The sequence below is a fragment of the Cervus canadensis genome, chromosome 29, assembly GCF_019320065.1.
Source record: "Cervus canadensis isolate Bull #8, Minnesota chromosome 29, ASM1932006v1, whole genome shotgun sequence".
Lineage (NCBI taxonomy): Eukaryota > Metazoa > Chordata > Mammalia > Artiodactyla > Cervidae > Cervus > Cervus canadensis.
Window position 1 is genome coordinate 16,496,564 of NC_057414.1, and position 26,293 is coordinate 16,522,856.

At 38.7% G+C, this 26,293-nt stretch overlaps 1 protein-coding gene across 1 annotated transcript in view; it reads left to right on the forward strand.

Moving 5' to 3' along the window:
* Positions 1-26,293, forward strand: part of INTS4 (integrator complex subunit 4) — an 84,764-nt gene that overhangs the window by 4,696 nt on the left and 53,775 nt on the right. The window contains exons 2-6 of the mRNA XM_043452643.1: positions 5,577-5,683; positions 20,139-20,324; positions 20,982-21,032; positions 24,777-24,865; positions 25,978-26,098. Of these exons, the coding sequence (XP_043308578.1) occupies positions 5,577-5,683; positions 20,139-20,324; positions 20,982-21,032; positions 24,777-24,865; positions 25,978-26,098 (554 nt within the window). The remainder of the gene's footprint in view (positions 1-5,576; positions 5,684-20,138; positions 20,325-20,981; positions 21,033-24,776; positions 24,866-25,977; positions 26,099-26,293) is intronic.

A 26,293-nucleotide genomic window follows, 5' to 3' on the forward strand; every position in this document is an offset into this window, starting at 1 on the left:
GGGCTGGTCAGCTGGTAGGCTCCACTCTAACATGATCCTATGTGTCTTTGGAGGACTGTTAAATAGTAGTGCCTTCTGCTGTTTTTTGTGGGCCTGTCAACTTTTGACTCTCCTGCTGGGAGGACAGATGCCTGACTGCCATGTTTTTTTTAGCCAAAGCAGCCGAAGAGTGTTAGGGAGGGAGTCTCATTTTCAGTATGTTGATTATCTCTTAAGCTCTTTATTATCAGTTCAGTTCAGTCCCTCGGTAGTGTCCAACACTTTGCGACCCTGTGGACTGCAGTACATCAGGCCTCCCTGTCCATCAACTCCCAGAGCTCACTCAAACTCACGTCCATTAAGTCAGTGATGCCATCCAACCATTTCATCCTCTGTTGTCCCCTTCTCCTCCCGCCTTCAGTCTCTCCCAGCATCAGGGTCTTTTCCAGTGAGTCATTTCTTCATATCAGGTGGCCAAAGTATTGGAGTTTCAGCTTCAACATCAGTCCTTCCAATGAATATTCAGGACTGATTTCCTTTAGGATGGACTGGTTGGATCTCCTTGCAGTCCAGGGGACTTTCAAGAGTCTTCTCCAGTACCACAGTTCAAAAGCATCAATTCTTCCACACTCAACTTTCTTTATAAACTGTCACATGTCATCCATACATGACTACTGGAAGAACCATAGCCTTGACTAGACGGACCTTTGTTGACAAAGTAATGTCTCTGCTTTTCAATATGCTGTCTGGGTTGGGCATAGCTTTTCTTCCAAGGAGCAAGCGTTTTTTAATCTCATGGATGCAGTCACCACCTGCAGTGATTTTGGAGCCCCCAAAAATAAGGACTCTTACTGTTTCCGTTATTTCCCCATCTATTTGCCATGAAGAGATGGGACCAGATGCCATGATCTTAGTTTTCTGAATGTTGAGTTTTAAGCCAGCTTTTTCACTTTCCTCTTTCACTTTCATCAAGAGGCTCTTTAGTTCTTCACTTTCTGCCATAGGGTGGTATCATCTGCCTATCTGAGATGACATTATTAATATTTCTCTTGGCAATCTTGATTCCAGCTTGTGCTTCATCCAGCCTGGCATTTCTCATGATGTACTCTGCATAGAAGTTAAATAAGCAGGGTGACAATATACAGCTTTGACATACTCCTTTCCCGATTTGGAACCAGTCTGTTGTTCCACGTCCAGTTCTAACTGTTGCTTCTTGACCTGCATATGGATTTCTCAGGAGGCAGGTCAGGTGGTCTGGTATTCCCGTCTCTTTAGAATTTTTCACACAGGTCAAAGGCTTTGGCATAGTCAGTAAAGCAGACATAGATGTTTTTCTGGAACTCTGTTGCTTTTTCGATGATTCAGCGGATCTTGGCAATTTGATCTCTGGTTCCTCTGCCTTTTCTAAATCCAGCTTGAACATCTGAAGTTCATGGTTCATGTGCTGTTGAAGCCTGGCTTGGAGAATTTTGAATATTACTTTGCTAGTGTATGAGATGAGTGCAGTTGTGCAGTAGCTTGAGCATTCTTAGTTGTGCAGTAGCTTGAGCCATTGCATTTCTTAGGGATTGGAATGAAAACTGACCTTTTCCAGTCCTGTGGCCACTGCTGGGTTTTCCAAATTTGCTGGCATATTGAGTGCAGCACTTTCACAGCATCATATTTTAGGATTTGAAATAGCTCAACTGGAATTCCATCACTTCCACTAGCTTTGTTCATAGAGATGCTTCCTAACGCCCACTTGACTTCACCTTCCAGGATGTCTGCTCTAGGCGAGTGATCACACCATCGTGATTATCTGGGTCATGAAGGTCTTTTTTGTGTAGTTCTTCTGTGTATTCTTGCCACCTCTTCTTAATACCTTCTGCTTCTGTTAGGTCCATACCATTTCTGTCCTATATTGTGCCCATCTTTGCATGAAATGTTCCCTTGGTATCTCTAATTTTCTTGAAGAGATCTCTAGTCTTTCCCATTCTGTTATTTTCCCTTATTTCTTTGCACTGATCACTGAGGAAGGTTTTCTTATCTCTCCTTGCTATTCTTTGGAACTCTGCACTCAAATGGGTATATCTTTCCTTTTCTCCTTTGCCTTTCACGTCTCTTCTTTTCATAGCTATTTGTAGGACCTCCTCAGACAACCATTTTGCATTTCTTTTTCTTGGGGATGATCTTGATCCCTGTCTCCTGTACAATGTCATGAACCCCTATCCCTAGTTCTTCAGGCACTCTGTATATCAGATCTAATCCCTTGAATCCCTTTGTCATTTCCACTGTATAATCATAAGGAATTAGATTTAGGTCACACCTGAATGGTCTACTGGCTTTCCTTACTTTCTTCAATTTAAGTCTGAATTTGGCAATAAGGAGTTCATGATCTGAACCACAGTCAACTCCTGGTTTTGTTTTTGCTGACTGTATGCTTCTCTATGTTTGGCTGCAAAGAATATAATCAGTCTGATTTTGGTGTTGACCATCTGGTGATGTCCATGTGTAGAGTCTTCCCTTGTGTTGTTGGAAGAGGGTGTTTGCTGTGACCAGTGAGTTCTCATGGCAAAACTCTGTTAGCCTTTGCCCTACTTCATTCTGTACTCCAAGGCCAAATTTGCCTGTTACTCCAGGTATTTCTTGACTTCCTACTTATGCATCCTAGTCCCCTGTAATGAAAAAGACATCTTTTTTGGATGTTAGTTTAAGAAGGTGTTTTAGGTCTTCATAGAACTCTTCAACTTCAGCTTCTTCAGTGTTACTGGTAGGGGCATAGGCTTGGATTAGTGTAATATGAATGGTTTGCCTTGGAGACGAACAGAGATCATTCTGTCGTTTTTGCACTTGCATCCAGGTACCACATTTCAGACTCTTTTGTTGACTGTGATGGCTACTCCATTTCTTCTAAGGGATTCTTGTCCGCAGTAGTAGATAAAATGATCATCTGAAATTCACCCATTCCAGGCCAGTTTAGTTTGCTGATTATTCCTAAAATGCCTATGTTCATTCTTGCCATCTCCTCTTTGAGCACTTCCAGTTTGCCTTGATTCTAGGACCTAACATTCCAGGTTCCTATGCAATATTGCTCTTTACAGCATTGGACTTCACTTCCATCACCAGTCTCATCCACAACTGGGTGTTGTTTTTGCTTTGGCTCTGTCTCTTCATTCTTTCTTGAGTTATTTTTCCACTGATCTCTGGAAGCATACTGGGCACCTACCGACCTGGGTAGTTCATCTTTCAGTGTCCTATCTTTTTGCCTTTTCATACTGTTCATGGGGTTCTCGAGCCAAGGATACTGAAGTCCCTTCTCCAGTGGGCCACGTTTTGTCAGAACTCTCCTCCATGACCCATCCATCTTGGGTAGTCCTACACGACATGGCTCATAGTTTCATTGAGTTAGACAAGGCTGTGATCCATGTGGTCAGATTGGTTATATTTATATTTATTATATGTTATCTTTATTATATGTCCTTCCTTTCCTCACCTAGCATCTGCCAGATTAGATCCTTTTTGTCCTAATTTTTAGAGGAAAAAAACTCTACTTCAGTGGTTGATTAACCTCTTGTATAGCATAGGGAAGGAGGTGGAGGTCCAGCTACTTCTTATAGAAACTTTAAACAAATCCATGCCTCACTCCATTTTGGGGTGTTTTGTGGTTGGTTTTTTTTTTCTTTTCTTTTAAATCTATGATTCCTGAGTCTTGCTTGGCATATGGCTGGAATTTATTTGCTCTGTTGTGACGCCCTCCTCAGTAGGCATTTAGTATTAGATTTCTCAGTTTTGCCATAGACTTTTTCATTTGCTTGCCATCTCTGAAAAAATTTGTTGGCTTTTCTCATCTGCTTACTATTCCTCTTCTGTTTTCTTAGTCCTTGTAAGTTTATACTTTTACAGTTTCTTTGTATGTTAATGAGGTTTTAAGAAAGAATTAGTGATAAACAGAGGTGTTCGATCTAGTGTATCTTACTGGAAGTGTTTTTAAGAGGTGATTTTCCCAGTGTTTTATAAGCTTTGTTTGTTTGTTTGTTTGTTTGTTTTAAGCTATTTTTTTTAAGCTTTAGTTGTTTATATATCATTATCATTTTTGACATTTGTTTCACATCTATATTATGGATTTCTTAATGTTTTTCTTAAGTGGACAGTTCTTTTTTTTGTTAAATAAAATTAATTTAAAGAGACTATATTAGTAATAGTAAAAGGAAATTAATGTCATCAACATAGTAACTATAATTTTTATTTTGTTCTTTAAAATATATGCATGCATACCTCTGAGATATTGCAGATTCTGTTCCAGATGATCACAGTAAATTAAATATTGCAGTAAAGCGAGTCACCCGAGTTTTTGATTTCTCGGTGCAGATAAAAGTAATGTCTATACTACACTATAGTTTATTGTGTGCAATAGCTTTATGTCTAAAAAGAATGTACTACCTTAATACTGTACTGATAAAAAATGTTAACCGTAATCTGAGCCTTTAGCAAGTAGTAATCTTTTTGCAATAGTGACATCAAAGATCATTGACTACAAATCACCGTAACAAATGTAGTAATGAAAGTTTGACATACTGCAAGAATTACCAGAAGGTGACAGAAACATGAAGTGAGCAATGCTGTTGAAAAATGGTGCAGAAGACTTGCTTAATAAGCAGGATTGAGGCAAATCTTCAATTTATAAAAAATATAGTATCTACAAAGTGCAGTAAAATGAAGCACGATAAAACAAAGTATGTCTGTACAAGGTTATTATCATAAAAATTACTTTCTGCACGCCTCCTAGATCCTCTTGTATACCACTAGCGTAGAACCATAGAACCATGTTTTGGAACAAAGAAGAGAATCTGGTTAAGGTGATTGATAGTGATTTACTTGGAATTGTCTGTTTTCCCATTTATTAAGCATCCATTGAGCATGTAGTGAGGCATACTAGATTCTGAGAATACAAAGGTGAATAAAGCATAGTCCTTGCCCTTAAGGATCTTTCAGTTTCCTGGTTTTGTCTGATATTCAAATAGGTATCATAAAGTTGCAGTTTATGTAAAGGGTTCAGTGGAAACATGAACGAAGAAATGGTCAATATTTTTAGGGGAGGAGTGAAAAGCACCATACAGGAGGTGACATTTCAAGATTAGGAGGTGCTCTCTGGGGAGTGGGGCTGAGGATGGAGCAGGATGTAGATGAAAGCATTCTCGGTAGGGAAGTGGGCCTGAGCAAAGACAGGGGGACGTGGAATCGTAAGTAATTGGGGAAAAGGCAGCTAGGGAAATCTGAAAGAGATGAGGCTAATAAAGTAGGGCGAACTAGGCATCATGGAGGGACTAGTATGTATGTGTGTCCTGCTAAGGAATTTAGACTTTATTTTGAAGGCAGTGAAAAGCCTTTGAATTAGTCAAGCACTGAACATTTTTGGAGCACTATGTCGCATCCTGTGGAGAACTCAAATTTTTAGACGTGATCCCTTTAGGAACTTAGCTTTTAGTTGAGGGGAATCAAGAATCAAACAGCAGAACTCAGCTGACAAAAATCTGCATTCTTTATACCCAAGTAAATTTAGTTTCTATAGTAATCTCCTTTTGAAATTCTAAAACCTAACTTTCCATCTTCCTTTCTAGAGTCTCATCAAGTCCTTGCTCAACTGTTGGACACTTTGCTTGCAATTGGCACTAAACTCCCAGAGAATCAAGCTATCCAGATGCGATTAGTTGATGTAGCCTGCAAGGTAAGAATATAATGGTTAGACACAGGGTTGCCTCTTTATTGAACAGTTTTGCATTATCTGGAGAAGTGACCTGAGCTGTCAGATCTGCTTACCTCCATCCTAAGTCTATAACTGAGAATTGCCAAAGACTCTTAAATAGCTTTAAGAACTGCTTCATTTTTTGTTTGTTTCTTGATGTTGGATTAGGAATAAAGTTGAGTAACTTGTTATAAAATGAACTTCCTCACTGTCCCAAAAGAAATGAAAATAATTACAGGAATTACCATGTATTCCATGCCTAACACATGTTCTCTGCTTATTATGGTACTATTTTTTTACCTTTTTGAAAGAAAAGTAATTTTATTCCTATGGTGTATGCTCATTGTTAAAAACAAAGTTAACTAATACAGAAATAAAATAAGTGAAAGCCATTCCATCTTTCCCTCCTAGACCCGCTTCTCAGGCATAACACCTGTCAACAGTTAGGAATTATGATACTTTCATTTGTTCCTCATAGTCCTTTAGGGAACTGCTGTTATATCTCTTTTACTAACATGGGAACTGAGGTTGAAGGAGTTTAGTTTGTCCATATTTTCATACTTAGGAAGTTGCAGAACCAGGGCATAAACTCTTTTCTGATTCCAAAGCCAAATTCTTTTTAATTTGGAACTTTTAATTAGTTTCTTTTTTTTTTTAAATTAGCTTCTTTTTGTGCATAGCACCAGCTCCTAAACCTTGTAGAATTGGCTTTACTTTTAATCTTTTTGATAAATTTGTTTTGAGAATATAAGGAGACAATATGTTTGAATTGTGGAAGGGTTACATTCATGGAATTAGAAAACTATTTCTGAACCCCAGGAAAGAGTATTTAATTTATCTTAATAAACAATGACAACAATGAAAAAGCCTGCAACACTTTGAGAAGTACAGTATTAAAAGCTTAAGTGGAAGAAAACTAGGAATTATATGTTTGAGAGAGTAAGTACATCTTCTATGTGAGAGAATATATGTATCTGGGAGGTTGTGCTTATGAGAGAGGTGTTTTGCTCAGTGGATTAATCTGCTTGAAGCAATAGTTTCTTAAATTTGTTCTAAAGAAATCTTTAATTATAAAAATTTATACTCATGGAAATTTGAAAAGAAGTACAAAGAAAGAACTACACTCATAATTCACTATGTAAAGGCAACTGTTGTTATTAGCCTTTTGGTGTATCCTTTCTGACATTTTTTCTGTATACAGATTGTTTGCTTTCTTTTTCCTCATATAGCTATAATCATATTCTATATTCAGTTTTGCTTTTTGACTAACATGACAGAAGTATTTTCTTTATATTGTAAATGTTTTATAAATATTTTTAATGGATGCATGATATTTTGTCCAGTAATCAAGCCATAGTTTGGCCTAACCATTCTCTTAATAGTGGACATTTATATTGTAGCCATTTTTTAAAATAGTAAATAATACCACACAGTGAATGTGATTAGTCTAAAGTATTTCCTGTATCTAGGGTTACTTCCTAAACATACATTGTCACAGTAGAATTACTGGATGAAAGCATTTAGAATTTTTGTTTTTAAGGCTTCTGATACTTTTGGCAAATTATTTTCTACAGTATGCTGGTTTAAGCCTATCCACAGTATATGAGAGTGCATAATTTCACATATTATTCTAGCATTTGGATATTAATGTTTTAAAAGCAAGATGTAAACCTGTTAATTTGATAAGAAGGAAATGGTATGTCCTGTCTTCAGTTCAGTTCAGTTCAGTCGCTCAGTCGTGTCTGACTGTTTGCAACCTCATGGCCTGCAGCACTCCAGGCCTCCCTGTCCATCACCAACTCCCAGAGTTTACTCAAACTCATGTCCATCGAGTCAGTGATGCCATCCAGCCATCTCATCCTCTGTTGTTCCCGTCTCCTCTCACCTTCAATCTTGCCCAGCATCAGGATCTTTTCAGATGAGTCAGTTCTTCTCATTAGGTGGCCAAAGCATTGGAGTTTCAGCTTTAGCATCAGTCCTTCCGATGAGTATTCAGAACTGATTTCCTTTAGGTTGGACTGGTTGGATCTCCTTGCAGTCCAAGGGACTCTGAAGAGTCTTCTCCAACACCACAGTTCAAAAGCATCAATTCTTCGGCACTCAGCTTTCTTTATAGTCCAACTCTCACATCTATATATGACTACTGGAAGAACCATAGCTTTGACTAGACGGACCTTTGCTGGCAAAGTAATGTCTCTGTTTTCAATATGCTCTGTAGGTTGGTCATAGCTTTTCTTCCAAGGAGCAAGCGTCTTTTAGTTTCATGGCTGCAGTCACTACCTGTAGGGATTTTGGAGCCCCCCAAAATAAAGACTTTCACTGTTTCCATTATTTCCCCATTTATTTGCCATAAAGTGATGGGACCGGATGCCATGATCTTAGTTTTCTGAATGTTGAGTTTTAAGCCAGCTTTTTCACTCTCTTCTTTCACTTTCTTCCAGAGGCTCTTTAGTTCTTCTTCACTTCCTGCCACAGGGGTGGTGTCATCTGCATATCTAAAGTTATTGATATTTCTCCTGGCAATCTTGATTCCAGTTTGTGCTTCATCCAGCCTGGCATTTCTCATGATGTACTCTGCCTAGAAGTTAAATAAGATACAGCCTTGACGTACTCCTTTCCCGATTTGGAACCAGTCTGTTGTTCTATATCCAGTTCTAACTGTTGCTTCTTGACCTGCATACATATTTCTCAGGAGGCAGGTCAGGTGGTCTGGTATTCCCATCTCTTTAAGAATTTTCCACGGTTTGTTGTGATCCACACAGTCAAAGGTTTTGGCGTAGTCAGTAAAGCAGATGTTTTTTCTGGAACTCTTGTGCTTTTTCGATGATCCAATGGATGTTGGCAATTTGATCTCTGGTTCTGTCTTGGGAATGAACTTTGCATGTTCTTTTCTAGTTTCTCATATGGATTTTTTGTGCCATTTTTTTCTCATATGGATTTCTTCACCATTTGTAGAGGCTCATAACTGGGTAGAGATCTGCCACAAGCTTTTGCAAATTCAAGTAAATAAAGGCTGTCTATGATTCATAACTATAGTTACTGTTTCTATTGCATAATGCTATTTTGTCTATGATTTTTGGCATAGTGATCTTTGAGATATGATTCACATTAAAATAACATTCCCCCTTTTAATAGAAATAATGCAGAGTATGTTTTCCAACTATAATGGAATTAAATTAGATGAGTAACAGAAAAAAATTAGGAAAACCACAAATATGTGGAAACTAAACAATATGCTCCTATTTAACCAGTGAGTTAGAGAGGAAATCAGCACGTAAATTAGTAAATACTTTGAGGTGAATGAATGCACTGCGTACCAAAACTGGGCTGCAGCTACTGCATGCTTAGAGGGAAATTTATGGCAATTAGTGTCCGTAGTAAAAAAGACGAAAGGTCTCATTCTAGTACCTTATTATTTCACCTAAGATGCTGGGTAAAGAAGAGCACATTAAATATAAAAGCATGCAGAAGGAAGGAAATAAGAAAGACTAAAGTGGAAATGAATGAAATCAAGAGTAGAAAAACAGTAGAGAAAAATCAAAGAAGCAAAAGCTTGTTCTTTGTAAAGAGCAACAAAATTGGGAAACCTTTATTTTTGGAAAGGAAAAAATGAGGGCTCAAAGTGCTAGAATCATAAATGAAAAGAGGCTATTTCTGCTGACCTGATAGAAATGAAAAGGATTATAAAAAAATACTATGAACAATTTTATGCCGATAAATTAGATAACTTATGTAAAATGCACAAATTCCTACTAATTCCTACAAAGATACAAACTGCGAAAACTGTCCCAAGAAGGAGTAGACAATCCAAATATACTTATAACAAGTAATTAAATTAGTAATGAAAAAAACAAAAACTTACCTACAAAAAGAAGCTCAGGCCCAGATGGGTTTGAATCAAACATTTTAAATAAGAATTCATACCAATTCTTCACAGATTTTCCTAAGAAGTAGAAGAGAAGCAGGATTTCTCAGCTGATTCTATGAGACTAGTGTAACCTTAGTACCAAAACCAAACAGAAACATTTTAAGAAAAGCCAGATATGTTCCAGAGAACTTATTGGACAAGAAGCCGGTTAGGTTGTTATTGCACTGGGCTTCCCTTGTGGCTCAGATAGTAAAGGATGTTACTGTAGTAGCCTGCATGAAAGGTTATTGTAGTTTGAATTAAAGTAATAGAAAGATGGGAAGATATGGATAGATTTGAGAAATATTTAGGAAGTAAGATTGGCAGGACTTGATAATTGGTGAAGGAATTGCTGAGGATATTTCCCGTTTCCAGCTTATGTGCCAGATTAGATGGTGGTGCCTTTCACTCAGAGAATTCTGGGAAAGCATTTGGTTGGGTGTGTGACAAAGTCCAAATAACCCAACGATTGCAAATTTACTAAAAAAAAATTGTGAAAATAGTACAAGAGATTTCCATATACCCTTCTTTTTGATTCGTCAGTCATTAACATTCTCCTGCATTTGCTTTATCATTCTCTCTCTATGTTGGGGGCTTCCCTGATAGCTCAGTTGGTAAAGAATTCGCCTGCAATGAGGGAGACTGGGTTCGATCCCTGAGTTAGGAAGATCCCCTGGAGAAGGGAAAGGCTACCCACTCCAGTGTTCTGGCCTGGAGAATTCCATGGACTGTATAGTCCATGGGGTTGCAAAGAGTTGGACACGACTGAGCAACTTTCACTTTCACTCTCTCTGTATATATTTTACCGAACCATTTGAGTAAATTGCAGACATTATGCTTCTTTTCCACTAAATACTTAAATTTTTATTTCTTAAGAAGGAGGAAATCATTTTTATAAACCCAGTTTTCAAAATCAAGAAATTTAACTCTGGATTTTGTCTGTTTGTTTTTTTGACTGCGTGGTCTGTGAGATCTTAGTTCCCCAACCAGGGATTGAACTCATGCGCCCTGCAGTGGAAACATGGGATCCTACACTGGACTGCCAGGGAATTCCCAGGAAATTTAACTTTGATGTAATGCTAATCTGTAGTAGTATTAGACTTGATTCAAATTCTACCTATTGTCTTTTATATTATATTTTATATAAATTTTTCTTTTCTGGTCCAGAATCACACATTGCATTTAGTTTTCATGTCCCTGTTTTCTTTAATCTGGAAAGGTCCCTCAGGCTCTCTTTATCTTTCATGACCTTAACTTGAGTATAAGCTGTTTACTTTATAGAATGTCTTTTTAAGATATTTATTTATTAATTTTATTTTTTGGCTGCACTGAGTCTTCATTGCTGTGTGTGGGCTTTCTCCAGTTGCAGCTTTCAGGCTCTAGAGCGCAAACTCAGTAGTTGTGGCACACACGCTTAGCTGCTCCACAGTATGTAAGATCTTCCCAGACCAGGAATCAAACTGGTGTCCCTTGCATTGCAAGGCTGATTCTTAACCACTGGACCACCAGGAAATCCCTAGAATGTCTTTCAACCTGGATTTATCTGGCATTTCCTCTGTTTAGATTCAAATTACATGTTTTGGTGGGAATAATACATAAATAATACTGTGTCCTCAGTGCATCATATCATAAAGCACACGCGAGGTCTGACTCATTATTGGTGTTAACTTTGATACTTGGTTAAGGTAGTGTCTGCCAGGTTTTTCATTGTAGAGTTATTTCCTCCTGTTATTAATGAGTAATTTGTGGGGAGATACTGTGAGATAATGTAAATGTCCTCTTCCCCATCAAACTTTTATTCTCTATTTTAGCAACTATTAATAAATCTTGCTGAGTCATTTATAACTCTGATTATTGCAAAATGGTGATATTCTAACACTGTTATTCCATCTATATTTTTTACTTGGCATGCTATTGTAAGAAAGTTTTCCTTCCCTCTCTTCCCCTCCCTCCCTTTTTATCAATCTCCTATTTATTCAAAATATTATAATCTGTTCTATCCTTATTTTTTGAAGTTCATATTGTTCTTTTGTATATTTTTTAAATATGAGATATGAATCTTCCATTTTTTTGTTTCATAGTAGGAAGAAAGTCATACTTCTGGGTATTCTTAACATCTCAAAATTCATCTCTGTCAGTAATTATTATTCTGTCAGAAATCCTTTGAGGTACTGTGTGCTGTATTATGCTTAGTCACTCTTTGCAACCCCATGGAGCCCACCAGGCTCCTCCGTCCGTCCGTGGGATTCTCCAGGCAAGAATAGTGGAGTGGGTTGCCGTGCCCTCCTCCAGGGATTTTCCTAACTCAAGGATCGAACTCAGGTCTCCCACACTGCAGGTGGATTCTTTACCGTCTGAGTCACTAAGGAAGCCTAAGAATACTGGAGTGGGTAGCCTGTCCCTTCTCTAGGGGATCTTCCTGACCCAGGAGTCGAACAGGGGTCTCCTGCATTGCAGGCATACCCTTCACCAGCTGAGCTATTGTACAGCTAATCCTCATTTGATAGATGATGAGATTTAAATTTGGCCAGGAAATTACTAAGTCTTCTGTAGAATCTGCATAACTGAAATTGGAGGTCTTCTACTTTTTTATTTGTGAAGATTTTTCTAGGGAATAAATATCTTGTCATTTTTGTATGTATGGCTTCCTTAGAGCCTAGTTTAATTCTTTATTTCTCTTTTTCTATCTCACCTCTTCTGGTCTCTCTGTTTCTTTTTTGTTCCTTTAATTCTGTGGCAAAAGTACATTAAGCTCTTCAGGCAACAGAAGCATGGCAACATTTTAACATTTATCAAATACCACCTGAGCAAATATTGTGTGTTCTTTTGTTAGGAGAGGTTGTCTCTTAGAATAATTTCCATTGCTTGGTATGTTAAATTTTTATCTGTGCTTAAAAATAATCCATGTTGATGGGAATTCCTTGATGGTCCAGTGGTTAGAACTCGGTGCTTTCACTGTTGTGGCCCAGCTTCAATCCCTGGTTGGGTACTAAGATATCACAAGCTGCTCAGTGCTCAGCAACCACCACCCCCCCCAACTCCCCCCAAAAAAGAAAAAAAAAAATCCATATTGAAACTGAAAAAGTCAGTAAGTTATTTTTGTCTTATTTAACCTCATTCTTGGATTTTCTTGATATACTTAATCATTAATTTTTTTATTCTTTAACAGTACTTTTAAACTGATTGGTTTAGCTTATTTTTGACGTGGATTAGTCTTACTGGGGATGTGGTTTGCTTACTCCATTAATATAGAAATGATGGTATTTTCATGGTCTAGGTATAGCACCAAAATAGCATCATCTGCAGAGCAGGCACTAGGCATCTATTAGTGATGATATCCGTGATGTAAGTAGTGACCTGTGGGGGAAGGATATCATAAAACTAATTGCTGCCCTAAGGATGTGATTTAGACTTACCGTTTCTTTGAGGCTAACATTCAGTGTGCAGTAACAGGCTGGTTATGCGTCATTGTTGCCTTGGTTACCTTAATAGGAACTAGAAGACTTGAGTTTGTTGTTTGAAAATCAAATAAAGGGTTTGTAATAATGGTAGCAACCTTCTAGGGGACGGTGATTCAGTTGACCGTTCAGTTATGACAAATGATGCTTCCATGCTAAATAAAAATAGTTTATTAAACAAATAAACAACATTGCTCTATTAACTGTGACAGTGTCGCTGTCAGCTTCATATCTGGAAATTTCTCTTCTCAGTTTCACTGTGTCATTGTGTTGGATAATTTTGAGCATTGTGAACACTTAAGAGTGTTTATGTTTCACATTTCTTTAACCTAAATAACTTGGAGACATGAATTAACTCTGATCTCAAATGTTCTATTGAGTCATTTTTATAAGGAGACAGTCCCTCTCTGAGAGCCCCACCTTTCTGCACCTGCCCTTCCTTACTGGATTTCCTTTGTTCTCTCCTCTTAGTAAGCCTGCCTGCCCTGCCCACCCTCTTACAGAACATAGCTTCTGTGAGAATGTCTAGGTCCCATTTAGTTCAGGAGTCTTCTAGAGCATTCTGGTGTGGACCATCAACAGATGCTCAGTACCTTTCTGGACAGATTGCCTCTTGTTAGACAGCTATCACTAGAAAACTCATGCTTGTGTATTCCAGATCAGCAGACCTGTTTCATCCAGGTGGCCCACCTCTGATTCTTCTGTTTTCTGTTTTTTGCCACCACCTGCCCTTTTCCCCACCTGCTTCCCTTTTCTTAAGCAGGCTGGGTTTGTTTTAATTTTGGCTGCACTGGGTTTTCATTTTTGTGTTGAGGCTTTCTCTAGTTCTGGCACGCAACTCCTTACTGTTGGTTTTGGTGTGTGGGCTTCTCATTGCGGTGGCTTCTCTTATGGCAGAGTGTGGACTTTAGGCAGGCTCAGCAGTTGCCACATGCAGGCCCTCGAGTGTGTTGGCTTCTGAGTATGGCGCAGGGGCTCGGTAGTCATGGTGTGTGGGCCCTGGAGTGTCGACTCAGTGGTTGTAGTGCATGGGCTTAGTTGCCGTGCGGCCTGTGGAATCTTCCTGGCCAGGTATCGAACCCATGTCCCCTGCATTGACAGATGGATTCTTTTTTTTTTAATTGTTTATTTGGTTGTATTTGGTCTTACTTGAGGCAGGTGGGATCTTTTCGTTGCGGCACGTGGAACCTACCCTTGGTCTTGGTAGTTGTGGTACGTGGGCTTAATTCCCCCTCAGTATGTGGGATCTTAGTTCCCCAACCAGGGATTGAACCCATGTCCTTTGCGTTGCAAGGTAGATTCTTAACCACTGGACCACCAGGGAAGTACTATTATTCCTTCTTTATAAATGAAGAAACTTAGACTCTTGAGAGGTCCAGTGACTTGATCAGTGTTACACATACAGAGTCAGAACTGAAATTTGAAGCTAGGTCTTGTTTTTCAACTTATATATATTTTATAATACGGAAATTTTCAAATTATTCTTTGCAGTTTTTGGTGTAAATTTGACAATTATTTATATTTTGCAATCTTTTTCATCTGTTTTTTCTCTCACTTTCTGTTGTAGCCTGCTGTAATATTTTAAAGTAAATCCCTGATATGTTATTTAAATCATACATAGTTCAGTATGTATCTCTAACTAATAATAACTGATATTTTTTAATATAGCCATGATGGAATTATTAAGTTATTCCACATCATCTCATATCAATTCATATTAAAATTTTCTTAACTGCATTAAATATCTTTTTTTATTTTTATTTATTTATTTTTTTGGTTTAGCATATGTTATATTTGGAGAGTCTCTTAAATTTCTTTTAATCAATATCAGTGCCCCATTTTTTTTTTCTTTAAATACCGTAGTTTTATTGAAGAAACCAGATTGTTGGTCTTGTCGAATATCCTACATTCTGGATTTGTTTGATTGCTTACTTTTGATATAAATGTTGACAGTGGGAACCCCTACAGATTGTTTTCTTTGTCTTTTTGATCTGACTCAGTTAGTCCTTGATATTTTCTTGCTTTTTGGCACAAGATGTCCCAACTTCTTCTTACGTTATTTCTTGCCTGGTTTTGAGACTAGTCATTTCACTAAAGTCTTTTCAGCTCCTGTTACTGCATTATGCAAATAGTTTATTTCAATAACAGTGGGATGAGAAGTGCTAAAAAAAGATGGACAGTAGTAAGTGTTGACAAAGGTGTATCATATCTGGAACATTTACATATGACTGGTGAAAGTGTAAATTACTTAAAATGCAAAGTGCATACTTAAAATGCAAAGTGTAAATTACTTAAAATGCAAAGTGCAGCCACTTTGGAATAGTATTTGGCAGTATCTTCTTAAGCTGAACATATATATTTTCTGTGACCCAGCAGTTTTACTTCCAACTGTATATTCAACAGAAATGTGAAAAAGTATACCAAAAACCACATTCAAGAATAATTATAGTAACATTATATTTAGAATAACCCCAAACTGGAAATAGCCCAAATATCTATCAGCAGTAGAAAGGATAAATGGATTATGGGGTATACACAAATGGAATACTTTATAGTAATGAGAATGAATCAACCATTGCTATATGCCATACTATGGATGATTCTCACCAACATAATAGTAAGCAAAGGAAGCGTAGCACTATTTGATTTTATAAATTATAAAAATAGGCAAAATTTTGTGTTAGAAGTCAAGATAATGGTTACTTTAGTTGTTTTTTAATATTGCATTAGTATATCTCAATATTATAATTGATTTACAGTATTAGTTTCAGGTATACAACACAGTGATTCAGTATTTTTATAGTTGGTTGTTGCTGTTCAGTCACTAAGTCGTGTCTGACTGTTTGCAACCCCATGTGAACTGCCACATGCCAGACTTCCTTGTCCTTCACCATCTCCCAGAGTTTGCTCAAACTCATGTCCATCGAGTCAGTGATGCCATCCAACCATCCCTTCCTATGTCATAACCTTCTCCTGCCCTCAGTCTTTCCCAGCATCAGGTTCTTTCCCAATGAGTCAGCTCTTTGCATCAGGTGGCCAAAGTATTGGAGCTTCAGCTTCAGCATCAGTCCTTCCAATGAATATTCAGAACTGATTTCCTTTAGGATGAACTGGTTGGATCTCCTTGCAGTCCAGGGTACTCTCAAGAGTCTTCTCCAACACCACAGTTCAAAAACATCAATTCTTCGGTGCTCAGCCTTCTTTATGGTCCAGCTCTCACATCCACACACGACCACTGGGAAAACCACAGCTTTGACTATGTGCTAAGTCGCTTCAGTCGTGTCCGACTCTTTGCAACCCCATGGACCGTAGCCCACCAGGCTTGTCTGTCCATAGGGTTCTCCAGGCATGAATACTGGAGTGGGTTACCATTTCCTTCTCCAGGGACCTTTGTTGGCAAAGTGATGTCTCTGCTTTTTAATATGCTGTCTAGGTTTGTCATTGCTTTTCTTCCAGGGAGCAAGCATCTTCTAATTTCATGGCTGTAGTTACTTTCCACAGTGGTTTTGGAGCCCAAGAAAATAAAATTTGTTACCTTTTTCACTTTTCCCCCTTCTGTTTTCCATAAAGTGATGGATGCCATGATCTTAGTTTTTTGAATGCTGAGTTTTAAGCCAGCTTTTTCACTCTCCTTTTCCAGCCTCATCAAGAGGCTCTTTAGTTCCTCTTCACTTTCTGCCACTAGAGTGGTATCATCCGCGTATCTCAGGTTGTTAATATTTCTCCTGGCTATCTTGATTCCAGCTTGTGAGCCATCTAGCTTGGCATTTTGCATGATATACTCTGCATATAAGTTCAATAAGCAGGGTGATAGTATACAGCCTTGATGTATTCCTTTCCCAATTTTGAACCAATCCATTGTTCCATATCCAGTCCTAACTGTTGCTTCTTGTCCTGCATACAGGTTTCTCAGGAGACAAGTAAGGTGGTCAGGTATTCCCTTCTCTTTAAGAATTTTCCATAGTTTGTTGTAATCCACACAGTCAAAGGCTTTAGTGTAGTCAATGAACCAGAAGTAGGTGGTTTTTTGGGAATTCCCTTGCTTTTTCTGTCATCCAGCTGATATTGGCAACTTGATCTCTAATTCTTCTGCCTTTTCTAAATCCAGCTTGAACATCTGGAAGTTCTTGGTTCACATACTTTTGGAGCCTAGCTTGAAGGATTTTGAGCATTACCTTGCCTAGCATGTGAAATGAGTGCAGTTGTACGATAGTTGAAGCATTCTTTGGCATTGCCTTTCTTTGGGATTGCAATGAAAATTGACCTTTTTCAGTCCTGTGGCCACTGCTGAGTTTTCCAAATTTGCTGGCATATTGAGTGCAACACTTTTACAGCATCATCTTTTAGGATTTGGAATAACTCAGCTGGAATTCTATCACCTCCACTAGCTTTATTTGTAGTAGTGCTTCCAAAGGCCCACTTGACTTCACACTCCAGGATGTCTGGCTCTAGGTGTGTGACCACACCATAGTGGTTATGGAGGTCATTAAGATCTTTTTTGTGAAGTTCTTCTGTGTGTTTTTGACATCTTCTCAATCTCTTCTGCTTCTGTTGTGTGCATTCGTGTCAAGTTGCTTCAGTTGGGTCCACCTCTTTGCAACCCCACGGACTATAACCCCCCAGGCTCCTCTGTCCTTGGGATTTCCTAGGCCAGAATACTGGAGTGGGTTGCCATACCCTCCTGCAGGGGATCTTCCTGACCCAGGGATTGAACCAGCATCTCTTATGTCTCCTGCATTGGCAGGCAGGTTCTTTACCACTAGCCTCACCTGGGAAGTCCCCTTCTTCTGATAGTTATCCTTATATTATCTTTGGCTTCCCTGGTATCTCACCTGGTAAATAACTCCCCTGCAATGCAGACGACCCGGTTTGATTCCTGGGTCAGGAAGATCCACTGAAGAAGGGAACGGTTACCCATTCCAGTATTCTGGCCTGGAGAATTCCATGGACTGTATAGTCTATGGGGTCATAAAGACTTGGACACAACTGAGCAACTTTCACTTTCACTTTATCTCTGTAGCTTATTCATTTTATACATAGTAGTTCGTACTTCTTAATCTCATACTCCTCTTTTGCTTCTCCTTTTCTTCCCATTGATTCCCACTAATTTGCTCTCTGTAAGTCTGTTTCTGTTTTGTTATATTCATTTGTTTATTTTTTTAGATTCCATTATAAGCAATAATATCCAATATTTGTCTTTCTCTGTGTGACTTATTTTACTAAGCATAATACCCTCCAAGATCATCCATGTTGTTGCAAATGGCAAAATTTGGTACTTTCTTACAGTTGAGTAATATCCCATTATGTGTATATGTGTTTGTGTGTGTTCATTGTGTGTGTATATATGTGTGCACACAAACACATACACTAGGTCTTCTTTTTCCATTTTTCTGTTGATGGACACTTGGAATTGCTTCCATATCTTGGGTCTTGTATCTAATGCTGCTGTGAATATTGGATGCATGTGTTTTCTCCAAGGTGTGTTTTTGTTTTATTCAAATATTTAGCCAGTAATGGAATAGCTGGATCATACGGTAGTTCTATTTTTAATATTTTGAAAAATACTGTTTTCCATAGTGGGTGTGCCAATTTTCATTCCCACCAATAGTGTAGAAGGGTTCCTGTTTATCCACATCCTCGCCAACATTTGTTATTTGTATTCTTTTTGATGATTGCCATTCTGACAAATGTAAGATGATATATATATCATGATGGTTTTGATTTGCTTGTCTCTGGTAGTTAGCTCAGTTGAGCATCTTTTCATGTGCCTATTGGCCATTTGTAGGTCTTTGGAAAAATGTATATTCAGGTCTTCTGCTCAGTTTGTATCAGGTTGTTTGAGTTTGTTTTTTGTTTGTTTTTGATATTGAGGTATATAAGCTGTTTACTATTCACAAATATTTTCTCCCATTTACTTGGTTGTCTTTTCATTTTGTCAATGGTTTCCTTTGCTGTGCAAAGGCTTTTAAGTTTAGTTAGGTCCTATTTGTTTATTGTTGCTTTTGTTTCCTTTGTTTTGGGGGAGAGATCCAACAACAACAAAAAAAGCTGTGATTTATGTCAAAGAGTGTTCTGCCTGTATTTTCCTCTGGGAGTTTTATGGTTTCTGGTCTTATGTTTATATATTTAATCCATTTTGAGTTTACTTTTGTATATGGTATGAGGAAATGTTCTGATTTCATGAAACAGCTGATTTACATGTAGCTGTACAGTTTCCCCAGCACCACTTATTGAAGAGACTGTCTTTTCCCCATTGTATATTTTTTCTTCGTTTGTTGTAGATTAATTGACTGTAAGTTTGTGCGTTCGTTTCTTAGCTCTCCCTTCTGTTCCCTTGATCTCTGTGACTGTTTTTGTGCCATTAATATACTGTTTTGATCATGGGAGCTTTGTAGTATAGTCTAAAGGCAGGGAGCATGATTCCTCCAACTTTGTTCTTTTTTCTCAAGATTGCTTTGGTGATGGTGGCTATTTTCGATGGTGGTAGAGTAGTTACTGGGATGGGACATCAGCATTTTTCATGTTTACTTCTTTATCTAGATGCTTATCTGTGTGTGTTCTGTGAAAATTTATTGAACTGTACATTTAATATTTTTCCGTGTTTCTGTATGGATATTAAAATTAAAAAATTTTTGTTCTGTTTTTAGATTGATAGTAAATAAAATGCAGTTTAAGGGATCACATTTAAAGTAACCTATTGTTTACAAGGCCAGGTGCTTGCTGTTGGGAGTATGATGTTGAATAACTGGGAGTCTTCAGGACTCATGCTTCTTTTTGGAAGATATATACTCAAAGAACATGAAGGGAATTCACTGGTAGTCCAGTGCCACTTTTACTGCTGGGGCCTGGGTTCAATCTTTGGTTGAGGAACTAAGATCCCACAAACTACACAGCATGACCAAAACAAACAACCCCTCCCTAAAAAAAAAAAAAAAAAAGGAAAACATGAGACCTGACTAGTGAGACTGTAGTGTTTGAAGTCATTCCTGAAGTTGATGCAGTGCTTTTGTTTCTGTGTTTTGTTTATTTTTAAGATATCTTGATCATGTCCTTTTGTTTTCTCTTTTCATAGCACCTGACAGATACCTCTCATGGTGTAAGAAATAAGTGTCTGCAGTTACTTGGAAATCTTGGTTCTTTGGAGAAAAATGTCACAAAAGATGCAGAAGGCCTAGCTGTCAGAGATGTCCAGAAGATTATAGGGGATTACTTTAATGACCAGGACCCACGTGTCAGAACAGCAGCTATAAAAGCCATGGTAAACATGATGATGGAAACTAAATGGAGTCTGTTTTTTTATTTGTACTTTTCTTTTTTCATTTTTTTTTTTAAGTTAATGGCTAATGCCCCCTGGATAGATACATTCTGAATCCCCCAGGGTACACTTTATCCACACTCTCAGGAAGGTGTTAGTGGCATCACAGAACTCAAAGACACACATTCCTTTATAACAGTTGCTTATCTTGTGGGCTTCTATGGTAGCTTTTACCTGCATTTCTGAAACCTGGAAGGTACAGCTTGTATCCCAGGTCCATGGGAGGGATGTTACTTGGTACCGTGGTACAATAGGTACATGTTGCACCCTTGTATTTCAAGAGTATAGGTGAAAGTTATGGGGGAGGAATGCTCCTTAGGGAGAGATGGTGTCAACCGTTTCTTCCTCAGCCTCCTTATCATTATTTCATATTCTTCCTGGTATCCCCTTGGGACAGCCCATGGGTTAGATTTATTAAGCATTTGAGCATTTCTATGGAAAAGTCCAGGTGTCAGATTTCTTATTTATAAAGCACTGACTTTGGCCAAAGGGAACCATGTTAATGGGATGTAATGGGGAAAAATATGTGAGATTGAGGGGAGACTTTGGAAATACTGACTTTCCCTTTCCAAATACTTAAACTGTATCTTTGTTGTCTAGTTGCAGCTCCATGAAAGAGGACTAAAGTTACACCAAACAATTTACAATCAGGTACCTTAAATGCTTGCTGTCTGAAAGGAGGGAGGTGAAGGTATTGTGAAATTGGGAGGGATCACAGTGGTTGTCAGAATTTGAAAACATAGAGCTTCATCTGGCTAACAGTGGCAGTATTAGTTGTGATGATGTATCCACAACATACATTCTAAGAAGAGAATGGAGATATGTAATGAATAGCACTGGTACATGTGAGGAGGACATTTAGGAGGATTTCAGTAGCTTAGTGTGAATACCAGAGTATACAGAGCTCAGAGTAAGGAAAGTGGTAGTCGTGCTGATGTCTGGTTGATTGAAATTGACTTCAAACCTGAAGTCAATTCTGGGCACCACGCTTGAGAAACTGAAGTATTTCTGGAGGAGGATGACCAAGACCATGGGATCAGATGAAAAGATATCACATGATTATTGTAGCATTGATAAGGAAAAGCACAATAAAGTTATAGTATCATTAGGACAAGCTGATTGAGTGCCAGCTAAAAAGCCTTACAGTTATTCTTGTAGAATAATTGAATGTATCCAGAGATAAGAAGTCTAAATCCGTGCTCAGAGTCCAGATTTTGTTAGCCTGTCGAGTGGTTTTAAGCCTTTAGCGGTAGCTGATAATAAACCCAACCAGTATGACTGCTGTGTAAACCAAGTATGTTCTTTTACAAATGAAATAGAATGAGTTCAGAATGGTTATGATGGTGTGACCTGTAGGAAAACTGTGAGGGAAACCAAATAATTAAAGGAAACTTGTAGAGACACAGAGGAAGAAGAGTTAGTCAGATGATTCAGGTGTTTAGTGACATAAAACTGTGTTGGTTAATTAGGCAAGCAATGCTGAGGACCTCAAGAGAGTGAGGGTGGAATGCTGGGGGAGGTTCTGAGATAGGCAGCAGTAGTTGCTATACTGAGTTCCCTTTTGATTATGTTGAATTTGAGAAGTTGATGGGATACTCATGAGGAGGATTTCAGGTCTGGAACTCAGGAAAGATCAGAGCTGGAGGTGAATATTTGGAGTCATCAGTATTCAGGGAGAGGAAGAAAATCGGAAGAAATGAAGGATGGAGCCAGGGACAAGGCCAGACATTTAAGGAAGGAGCCCTCGAATGGAACTGAGGAGCAGCTTGATGGGGGAAGAGGAAAAACATATTCCGGAAGAGGCAGGAGGGCATTCTCGTAGTCAACAGTGTTAAAATGCTGGTGAAAGGGCATTTAGGATAGGGCTGAAATCTGGTCATTAGACTAAGCAACAAAGTGGCCATTAGTGAGTTTAGAGAGAGCGATTTCAGTAGAGTGGTGTGATTGGGGAGCGCCAGATCAGGGTCTGTTGAGGTGAGGCAGTTTAAAGTGATTATTGACTATGAGTGAAGAAACTTGATTGATGTTAAAGTGGGGTGGAAGCTGGTAGAAGGGAGCATAGGATAAAGGTTTTTTGTTTTTTTTTTGTCGTTGTCATATTTTACAGATAGTTGCTAAGTATATTTATATGTTGGAAGGAGACCTAGTGTTTTGGGAGAGCTAGTTTATGGTGGTCTTCACTGGTGACTCAGTGGTAAAGAATCTGCCTGCCAGTGTAGGAGACTTGGGTTCAATCCCTGGGTCGGGAAGATCCCCTGGAGAAGGAAATGGTAACCCACTCCAGTATTCTTGCCTAGGAAACCCAATGGATAGAGGAGCCTGGTGGGTTATAGTCCGTGGAGTCACAAAAGAGTCAGACGCGACTTAGCAACTAAACAGCAGCAACAATAAGTGTTATGATGAAAGAGGCAGAGGGGAGTAAATGATAGAGTAAGTTCCTTGAGGCAGAAAATCAGATTCATGAGCTGATTCATCAGCAAATGTTACTGAGAACCTAATGCTGGCTGTGTAATGCCAAGCATGTTAGATGGGACCTGTGCCCTTCCCAGTCTCGTAGATAAGACGGCAATTAATAAATAAGCAAGCACAGTTATAGCATATGAGTATTGCTGTGAGGTAAAGCTATAGGATGCTATCATAGAGAGTCACAAGGAAGATCTTTTTGGAGGATGGTAAGGGATGGTCATGTGAGGAAGTGATGGGATCCATAGCAAAAATAGGATTAGGAACTAGAAAGGACCCTTTTCCCTCAGATATTGAGAAAACAAGGTGGGGGAGAATACAGAAATAAATGAGCTTGTAACTGGTATGGAGAAGCTGAGTGGGTTTGTGCCTGAGAACCTTGATTTTTCTCAGGTACACAGGTCGCCTTATGGCTGTTAGTGGGATAGAAGTCCTGAGGGGAAGGTTAAGAAAAGCTGCCTTGGGAAATGGAAGTTGAGCCAGAGTGTAAGCTATTTCAGAGTACAGCTAATAAGGTTTGAGGTCATGAGTCACCCATCCCCTAGAGAGTGTGGTCTTCTTTGCCAGTGCTCCTCTGCCCTTAAAAGTCTTAGGTTTGTGGAGCAGCTGTAGCACAAGTGAAGAGGGCATCCTGTGTGATGACGCAGGCAATGCTCTCAGGAGACTGAAGTAAGAAAGAGTATAGAGCAAGGAGAAGGCGGTTTATTTGGACAGAAAAGATGGAATTAAAGCAGTGGTTTTCAGCCAAGGTAATTTTGCCTCCCCCCGCCACAGGGAATATTTGGTGATGTGTGGAGGTATTTTTTATTCTAATAATTTTATTTATTTATTTTTGGCTGTGCTGGGCCTTCGTTTCTGCGTGGAATTTTCTCTGGTTGCAGTGAGCGGGGGCTACTCGCTAGTTGCGGTGCACGGACTTCTCATTGCAGTGGCTTCTCTTGTTGCAGAGCACGGGCTCTAGGGCCTGTGGGCTTCAGTATTCGTGGCTCCTGGACTCCAGAGCACAGGCTCAGTTGTTGTGGTGCATGGGACTTCACTGCTCTGCAGCGCGTGGGATCTTACTGGGTCAGGGATCAAACCCATGTCTCCTGCGTTGATTATTTAGTGTAGAAGTTTTTTTTTTTTTTTTTTTTTTTTTTGAGGTATTTTTGAGTATTGCAGTTGCTGGGGAGAGGAAGAGGGTGCAGTGCTATGACTGTCTAATGGCTAGAGGCCCAGGGATGCTACTAAACATATTGCACAGGTCAGCCCCTCACAACAAAGAATTATCCAATCCAAAATGTCAATAGTAGCAAGATTGAGAGACCTTGCTTAAACAGATAGGTAGCTCAAGTGGGATGAAGAGCAGGGATGATGGGTAAGTTATGACCTTGGAAGAACCGACAGAGTAGCATGTTATAGTCAGAGCATGGAGTATAAGATTTTAAAATTTCAAAAGCCGTAGTTCTAGGTGTTGTTGCAGTCTAAGGTGTTGCTTTGACTGTAGGTGGAGTAGGGATATTCCATTTCAGACCAGAGTAAAACAGGAAAATTTGGCCTCTTTTTGGCAGCTTAGCATTAAAATTGTGCATTTATTTAGAGTGCTTGAGTTTTCAGGTGGGCTGTCAGTCAGAAATTTGTGCTCTGAATTTACAGGTAGGGGAAAACTCACCTTTGGTGTTTGAGCCTATAAGGGTAGCACTGTGGGCTCCGACCAAGCTTTGCTAGGATTGATGCTATTCTAGTTGGCTTTTGGGCTGTCAGTCTCTGGTTCTCCTTTCAGACATGGGGTGGGAGGGTACACAGACTGTGCAAAGGTTGAAGAAGCTAAAGCCATATGTACATATTTTGACTGGCATCCTGGTCCAGCTGCTTTATCTTCATTTTGAAAGTAGTCTGAACATCACCTGGGAGGACACAGAACTGACAGACGTCTGGAATCCTTGTTTGCAGGCTTGTAAACTGCTCTCTGATGACTATGAACAAGTGCGCAGTGCTGCAGTCCAGCTAATCTGGGTTGTCAGTCAGCTCTATCCTGAAAGGTCAGTATGGGTGTCAGCCAGCTTCTGTTAATTGCTAAGCCATTTTCTTTCCTCCCACTATGTAAAAAGCCTACCTCCAGAAAAGGAATGTTGGAAGGCAGTGTGGAATAGGAGAAAAGCATGGGCCCTGAAAATCAGGATGCCTGGGCCTTGCTTTTCAGCTCTGCCTTGAACTTTCTGTGTATGTTAGGAAAGGAAGTTCATCTCTCTGGGTCCCAGCTTACTCAACTATAGATGAAGAGATGGATGGCTGTTCTCAAATGCTATCTCCTCCGCCTCTGCCCACCCCTTAAAAAAGTCTTTAAAATGCTTTGGGGCCCATTTTAGTTAATACAAAAGTCAGCTAAAGATACCAGGTAAGTTTGAGAATAATGATCCCTTATGTACTGTTGTCCTGGTTAAAAATATTTTCATAGGGAATTCCCTGGTTGTCCAGTGGTTAGGACTTGGCACTTTCACTGCTGGGACCTGTGTTCAATCTCTGATCCAAGGGAATTAGGATCCCACAAGCTGTGCAGTTTGGTTAAAAAAATTTTTTTTTCACAGTAATTAAATAATTTATTCTCATAGTGATTCTTTGATATGGAGAAATAGGTATTATTTATTCTGTTTTATAGAAGAACTCCTTTTATAGGAAAAAGCAGTGTTTTTTTCTTCTTCATTAAACACATTGAAATTGAAAAAGCAGAATGAGTTAATAAAGCTATAGACCCCTCACCCCCCAAAAAAAGACTGCTATTTGGAAATTGTCTTTTTATTTAGGACCAGATATGTAAATATATTTTATATTGGTTTAAACTTAAAGATATAAAGTACTCTGTGGTAGCTGTTACCACATAAAATACTTTGTGGTAGTTGACACTATGTGGTATCTCATAAATCTTTGAATTTTTGGTGTGAAATACTTTTTATTTAAGACACAGATTTGCAGTGCAAATAAAAATAAAGAAATCCTGGAGAGATTTGTTTACTCTGAAATGCATTTCATCATTCTAAGTTTTGAATTATTCAGTTATTTCTATTTGTGTGTCAGTTGTCATTGGTCATTCTCAGCTTTTTGAACCTGTAATTTTAGGTTCATGTTTTGTCATTTTTGGTTTCTTTTAATATAGCATTGTCCCAATCCCTTCTTCTAATGAAGAAATTCGCTTAGTTGATGATGCGTTTGGAAAAATTTGTCACATGGTCAGTGATGGCTCCTGGATGGTTCGAGTTCAAGCTGCAAAGCTATTGGTAAGTTGCATCTTATTTAATGAACATATTACCTGTTACACTTGTACAGACATTCTGAGAAGCTAGATAGGGACAAGTGGAATACACTTTTATAAAGCTTCATGTTTCTTAAAATAGAAAGAAAAGGCTCATTTCCCCATAGAGAGTCTTTTAGAACTAGAAAGAATTTTAAAGATAATCCTATTTAATCTCGTT